We start from the raw sequence: 7,352 nt of genomic DNA, 5'->3' as shown, positions 1-7,352 counted from the left end.
TAAGTCCCAATGTCAGCAAAGCATAGCAGGCTGCTGAGCAACAACACGCCTACATGCAGGGTCCAAGCGTGCCATAGGCCCGAGACCATTCCCAAGGCTTCTCCTTATACACAGGAAGCAAACCACATCCCAAAGACAGCTACTTAGCTGCTTGTGGTAGACTCCACCATGGAGTTGATTGCCAGTCTCATCATGGGGAATAATTACCACTAGCGGCCCAGCCACTCAACCAGGCCCAGCCAAGTTGACACATAAACATAACTAGCACAGGTTATAATAGACTCTTGTGCTTATCATTATTAAATTCAAGTAAAATAAAATTTTAAAGAGTACATATTTAAACTCATAGAACATAAATCCTTTACTTATTAACTTTTTACTAAACTTTAAGTTCCTTAGGAGCAGAGTCTATGTTTTCTTCATCTCCAGCTCCTGGCACAGAGAAGTTACTATCATCTTTACGTTGATAACGATCTGTCTGCACATCTGGTCTTCATCTCTTCTGTGAGGTCTATCAGGTCTTCAGTGGGCATTTCTAATACAGTGTAGTGAAAAGAAAGCTGGACTTCGGTTTTGAGTTCTGAATTTAGGACTTAGAGATGCTTGATCTTGGGTAAATTAGCTTACCTTTCTGAGCCTCAATTTTCTCACCCATTAAAATGATCATTGTGAGTTGTTTGGGGATTAAAATGGAAAATGTATGTGGAAGGATTTCACAGACTACAAATAAAAGGGAAAGTAAGGGATTTTGTAATTAGGATTTTGAAAGGATGGCCGGCTCTTTTTAAATGGGTGTCATGGTGTTAAGTATCTCAGTGAAATCTTGACTTTTCAGGTTCTAATCCTAAATATAATTACTGAAATTTAATTTTGACTAGAGAGATAAGGTCCTAGGAGAACAGTTTTATTAACAAAATTTATATTACATTTTTTTTTCCCGATCTAGAACAGAGTTCATAAATCAAAATTTCTCCTTATCATGTTTTATTTTAGGCATTTATCTTTTCTTGCTTGGATTCTTGTGGTAAGGACTCCCACTTAAGTCTTTCTGCTGGTTCTCCCTCCATGCTGCTGTTATAAATACCTTTCTAATTCTAAAGAATGTAACCATAAAAAAATATGATCATATCACTCTCCTGTTCCAAAACTTTAGTCTGCCCCTCCCTCATTTTTCTTTTTTCACTTTTTCCCACTTCCTACATTTCTGACAGAGGATCGTCTGCTGTCAGGTTTCTATTCCTTGGCACCATTTTCCTAGACACTACTTTCAGCTTTGCATGGATGGATTTCATGAAAATGATCTTTTATCTAACACTACCTCAGGAATCCCTTCCTTATGTTAGACCCTCTTAGGATAGGTTTTGCCCTCTGCTCAGCTCATATATTAGTCCATACATGATGGGTCTGAGTATCCCAAATGATAAAGTGAAATAACTTGCTAGCATCCTGAAGGCCCTCTGCCTTGCCAATATGGAACTTTAAGAAGAGGACTCTGTCATTTCAGTCATATACATAATAGCTCCTTCTGAGTTTGTATATTTGTTTCTCATTCTCAATGTTGGCTTTAGATGATTTCCAAGAATATAAAGGCAAATGCTGGTTTATTCTTCAAACTGTAAGACTCTACCATTCAACTTTTGAAAGATAAAAATCCCCTGTAATTGTCAAATTGCCTAGATTTCCTGCTTCACCATCTTCAGTTAATGTATCTACTTCTTGCCATATTAGTTTTTCCCTGAAGTCTTTTTTGTCTGTCATTAGCACAACCCTTCTACCAGGCTCAGAATAGCCATTATTTTTTGTTAGCTATGTTCCTTCATCTGTTTTCACTCCCACTTCCTTTATCAATGGTTGCTTCATTCTAGCTCATTGCATTAAGAGCCAATGGTCTCATCTACTGGCAATCTCAACTTCTTTTCCAGGGGGAGGTCATTAAATAGGGTGTTATGCTATTGACATCCTAATCTTGAGATGTGGAAATAGTCTTTGGTTGTCACGGTCCTAAGAAAGAACTAAGATGTTTGTTAAATGGTATTATTGGAGAGTAGCTCCCCAGGACCATTCTTTGGGCAAACCAAGTTGCATGTTTGTGCTATTTAAGTATAGAGCATCACTTTCTTTCCATCCAAACATATGAATCCTACAGAACCCTGTCTTGTCACCCAGCTAATTGGCTTGGCCAATTTTTCCTTCCTCATTCATATGGGTCTTTGGCCTTATTCCCAATTATTTAGCCTCATTTAAGACATATCATCTAGTTGGCTCTACTCTGCTTCAGTGCAATTGTAATTTCATCGTTGCTCTTCTGAAGGTCACCCAGTTTTGTCTTTCACCTACTTGGCATTGTATATTTTAACAATACTCATGTTTGGACTTGATCTGAATATTATACTATTGTTATTCTGTCTCTATTCCAATTTTCTTTTTCTTCTAGCTTGTCTTAAAGCCAATATTTTAAGTTATGCCTGGGATATCACTTCAGAGATAAATAATAAAGAATGTTCTTAATTGTTATTTGTCTTTATCATAACAGATCCTCTATAAATGTTGGCAAAATTGGGTTGAATTGAAATAAAGATAGCAGGATAGTGGCTTATTTTTTTCCTCATCTTTTACTATCTTGTAAGTATGCACTAAGGAGCTCTGGTGGTATAGTGGTTATGGCATTTGGCTACTGACCAGAAAGTTGATGAGTCAAGCCCACCAGCTGCTTCACAGAAGAAAAATGAGGCAGTCTGTTTCGACAGAGATTTACAGCCGTGGAAACTCAATAGGTGTCACTATGAGTTGGAGTCCACTCATGGCAGTGAGTTTGGTTTGTTTTTTTGGAAGTATGCAGTGAAAGGAAATATACTAGATATGAAGTGAAAACTGAGATTAACTCACAGGAAAGTCTTCCTTTTTTTTTTTTTTAAGCAAATTGAAGCATTAGATACTTTGGAAATAAACTGTTTTATTCAAAATTTAGAAATTATTAAAACAAATTATTTTTAATAGCTTCAGCAAGAGATGATTTCAGAGTTGTAGAAGATATCACAGATATGTTTACTGAAGAGGAAGAGTTGTATTCAGAGGACGAAGACTCATATATAGAGCATTTGGAAGGAAGTTCAAGTTCATTTCAGGATAATTTGGAAAGCACTAGAGGTAAATATTACTGCTTTTCTATTAGTAATTGTCACTGTTTTAAAGATAGTTCTGCATGTGAACAGTTATAAATTTATAGAAAGAAAAATTTACAGGATGTGGATATATATAACCCAAACAAACCCACTGCTGTCCAGTCAATTATGACTCATAGTGATCCCCACGGGTTTCCAAGGCTATAAATCATTACAGAAGCAGATTGCCTCATCTTTCTTCTGTGGAGTGGCTAGTGGGTTTGAACCATTGACCTTTTGGTTAGCAGCTAATTGCTTTAACCACTACACCACCAGAGCTCCTTGTGGATATGTATGTTGTTGTTGTTGTTGTTATGTGCCATCAAGTCGAACCTGACTCATAGTGACCCCTCCTTGGATTTCCGAGGCAGTATCACTACAGAAATACATTTCCCAACCTTCCTTCCAAGGAGTGGCTGGTGGGTTTGAACCACCAGTCTTCTGGTTAGCAGTCAAGTGCCTTAGGCACTAAGCTACCAGAGCTCCTTGTGGATATGTATGGAGGGTGATAAAAAGAATAACATTGCACACATTCAGATGGAGTGGCTTAGCAGCTCTGGAATTATACATTCTGTTTCTGATGATCACATGCAGAACTCTCATACTTGGTCTTCTAGAGAGTGTGTGGTATAAGGATTGTTCCACCTCAGTTTACTGAGAACAATTCTCCCTTGGAATTGATTGGAAGTTACTCTTTCAGATTCTGTCAAAACTATGACCCCAGAACTCATCTTTCACATTCTGACTCACACAGTCATGTTGGTTTTCATGCCTTGCTTGTTGGTGGGTAGCATCATGCATTGGACCATTAGTAGTACTTTTTTTTTTTTTTTTTTTAAGTTTTTATTATGACTTGGGTGAAAGTTTACAGAGCAAATTCATTTTCCATATAGAAGTTCATACACATTTTGTTTCAAGACATTGACTGCACTTCCCCACACTGTAATAGCTCTCTTCCCAGTTCCTCCCTGTAGTTACCTCTTCTTCTGTGTTCTTCTTTCTTATGCATTCCTGCCCCCTGAGCTGTCTCCTTGTACAAATATTACCCTTCTGTTCTCCCATGATAGATTTTTCTAAGGAGTATATCTACCTTATGTAAATGTTCAACCTATATGTCTGTCTGTTGTTTGGCTGGAAGCCACGGGAATGAGTGGGTTCAGTTCCAAACCTGAAGGGTAATTAGGAGCCATAGTCTCAGGGTTCTTGCCAGGCTCTATCAGACCACTAAACCTGGTCTTTTTATTTTATTTTATTTTTTATGATTTTGAGTTTTGCTCCACATTTTTCTCCCACTCTATCCAGGATCTCCTGCACTGATCCCATTCCAAGAGGTTGACAGTGGTAGCCAGGCACCATCTAGTTCTTCTGGCTTTATGGTCATATAGGCTGAGGTTTGCATGACCCACTGGTCCCTGGACTAATTTGTTTCTCTGTGTCTTTGGTTTTCTTCATTCTTGTTTGCTCTAGATGAGAAGAGATCTGTTGTTGCATCTAGATGGCTGCTTGCAAACTTTTAAGACCCCAGTTCCTACTCACCAAAGTTGGATGTAGAGCAATGTTTTTGTGTAGTGTGTTTTGCCAATTGAGCTTGATGTCCCCTGCAACCATGGTCCAGAAGTCCATCAACTTGTTCCATCAGGGTGGTTGACTGTGCCTAAGAAGTTATGATAACTTTGCCCTCTGTTAGTTCTAGTTGTATGGACATTCTCATAGCATACATAAATACATATGTAGAAATTGTAATAAGTAGTAGTTATTGTTAGAGTATTTCAGGCTATTACATCCTCCTATTTTTGGGGAATATGATTTTAGGATTCACTGGACACTTTTACTAGTTAAAATATTTTAATTTTTTAGAACCTCTGTATGTGGAAACCCCTGCCCCACCTGCAGAAGAGGCAGAGGAAGAAGTAAAGAAGAAAATACCAGATAGCTTCTTCTATGACTATAATGAGCTTGTTTCGAGGCCTTTTGTGACTCCAGATTCAAGCATACCACTGCATCTTCTCACACTTGTGTATCCATTACAGCTACATATGTATAATTTGGTGATTTCAGCTTCTTAAAGTCAGGGGTTGGCAAACTATACCCATAGACCAAATCTAGCCCCCTGTCTGTTTTTGTTAAGAAAAGTTTAAATGGAGCACAGCCATGTTCATTTGTTTACATTTTATCTATGGTTGCCATCACACTATAAGGACAGAGTTACAACAGAGCTATTGACCCATAAAGCCTAAAGTATTTACTATCTTTATAGGAAAAGTTTGCCAACCCCTGTCTTAGGTAATTATAAGAACTTTAGCCCTTAGGGAGTTTTAGGTAGAAATGTATGATCTTAATTTAAACTGATCATTTGTTTGATGCCAGGAACTCTGGTAGCCTAGTGCCTAAGGCACTTGACTGCTAACCAGAAGGCTGGAGGTTCAAACCCACCAGCCACTCCTCGGAAGGAAGGTTGGGAAATCTACTTCTGTAGTGATACCACCTCAGAAACCCAAGGAGAGGTCATTATGAGTCAGGTCCAATCGACAGCACATAACAACAATAACAACAACAAACCATGAGGAGAAATGTTTTTCTGACTGCCCTTGCACAGGTGGAAAAGCCCATGAGACATGATGTAAAGGAGACCAGAGGACCTCTTATCGCCATTTACCTCCTCTACCGGCCTGGCATGCCCTTACCAATGCCTGTCAAATGAAAAGCATCCATGTCCCTATGTGATACACTGATGTGGCCATTGTCAGGCATTACTGCTCTCACCCTTACTTATTTGTCAGGTGAATTATCAGAGAAGACCCTGAGAAAATAGAGGCTAGGTCTGGAGAATAAGAGTCTGAAGAAATGTAATGGTAAGGATGATTGACAAGGGGATTCCATGTTTGCCATCACTTTATATTAGGTTTGCAGTGTGGGCCGTTAAAGGATGATTTCCTTTGAGGTGGAAATTTACTAGGCCCACCTGCAGATTGGTAGTGGTTATCTCCACATGGCCTAAACTATGGTTTCTTATAAAGGTGTGCTTACAGAGATAAAGTGACTCAGTTTTACTTTTTACATGAAAATCAAAAGTCTCTCACTGTCATGGAGTCGATTCTGACTCAGTGTCCTCCTTTGGGTTTCTGAGGCAGTAAATCTTTATGTAAGTAGATTACCCAGTCTTCCCTCCCTGGAGTGGCTGGTGGGTTTGAACTTCCAACCTTCTGGTTAGCAGTCAAATGCCTTAGGCACTACACCACCAAAGCTCCTTTTACATGAAAATAGAGCATGTTATTAATATAGTAGCCAAAGTATTAGTTATAGTTTATTATAATTAGCATGATTTTAATATCACATATATTTAGATAGTGTTTTGGTCATCTAGTGCTGCTCCAACAGAAATACCACAGGTGGATAGCTTAAACAAACAGGGATTTATTCTCTTACAGAATGGGAGGCGAGAAGTCTGAGTTCAAATGCCAGCTCTAGGGCCTGGGTGAAGGGCCCTCAACTTTGGGCTTCAGCTCTGCCTCTTGCTCCTGGCCCACTGAAGCTTAACTCAGGCAGTTGCTGGTTGCTTAGACTGACAGACCAAAGTTGATGAGTAAAATGGGACAGTCCCAAGATTATCAAGTAATATGGCAGACCACTAATTCAAGTCCAGAAAGAGTCTCAAGATTAGCAGACAACATGGCAGGCCACTAAGATGAAGACTTGACCAAATGCAGGGTCCAGAATGGGCCAAAAAGCTCAAGACCTTACTCAAAGTGTCCTCTTACGTACTGGAAGCAGACCACATACCTAAGGCAGCTACTCAGCTGCTCACAGCAGATTCCACCATGGAGTTAATTACCAATCTCACCACAGGGAATAACTATGCCAGCTGCCCAACACTCAAAACCAGGCCCAGCCAAGTTGACATGTAATATTAACTACCACAGGTAGTTTATGCACTTGAGAAATTTTTTTTTAATTGTGAAAGTTTACAGAGCAAATTCACTTTCCACATAGCAGTTCACATACACTTTGTCTCATAACATTGACTACAATTTACCCCAATGCAACAGCTCCCCTTCCACTTCCTCCTGATAGTTACCTCTTCCCCTGTGTCTATCCCTCCATGCACTCCTGCCCCCTGAGCTGTCTCCCTGTGCATAAACAGCCTTTCTTTCTCCCATGATTGTTCTCTCCAAGGAGTGTATCTACCTCAGG

At 39.4% G+C, this 7,352-nt stretch overlaps 1 protein-coding gene across 1 annotated transcript in view; it reads left to right on the top strand.

Annotated features, from left to right (window-relative positions):
* The window catches only part of CFAP44 (cilia and flagella associated protein 44), a 172,439-nt gene that overhangs the window by 386 nt on the left and 164,701 nt on the right, over nucleotides 1-7,352 (top strand). The window contains exons 2-3 of the mRNA XM_007947452.1: nucleotides 2,998-3,147; nucleotides 5,019-5,178. Of these exons, the coding sequence (XP_007945643.1) occupies nucleotides 2,998-3,147; nucleotides 5,019-5,178 (310 nt within the window). The remainder of the gene's footprint in view (nucleotides 1-2,997; nucleotides 3,148-5,018; nucleotides 5,179-7,352) is intronic.

The sequence above is a fragment of the Orycteropus afer genome, unplaced genomic scaffold (genome assembly GCF_000298275.1).
Source record: "Orycteropus afer afer isolate SDZICR_OR568_19922 unplaced genomic scaffold, OryAfe1.0 scaffold00184, whole genome shotgun sequence".
Classification (NCBI taxonomy): Eukaryota; Metazoa; Chordata; class Mammalia; order Tubulidentata; family Orycteropodidae; genus Orycteropus; species Orycteropus afer.
The sequence above is the reverse complement of the archived record's forward strand: the minus strand, read 5'-3'. Positions and strand labels throughout refer to the sequence as shown.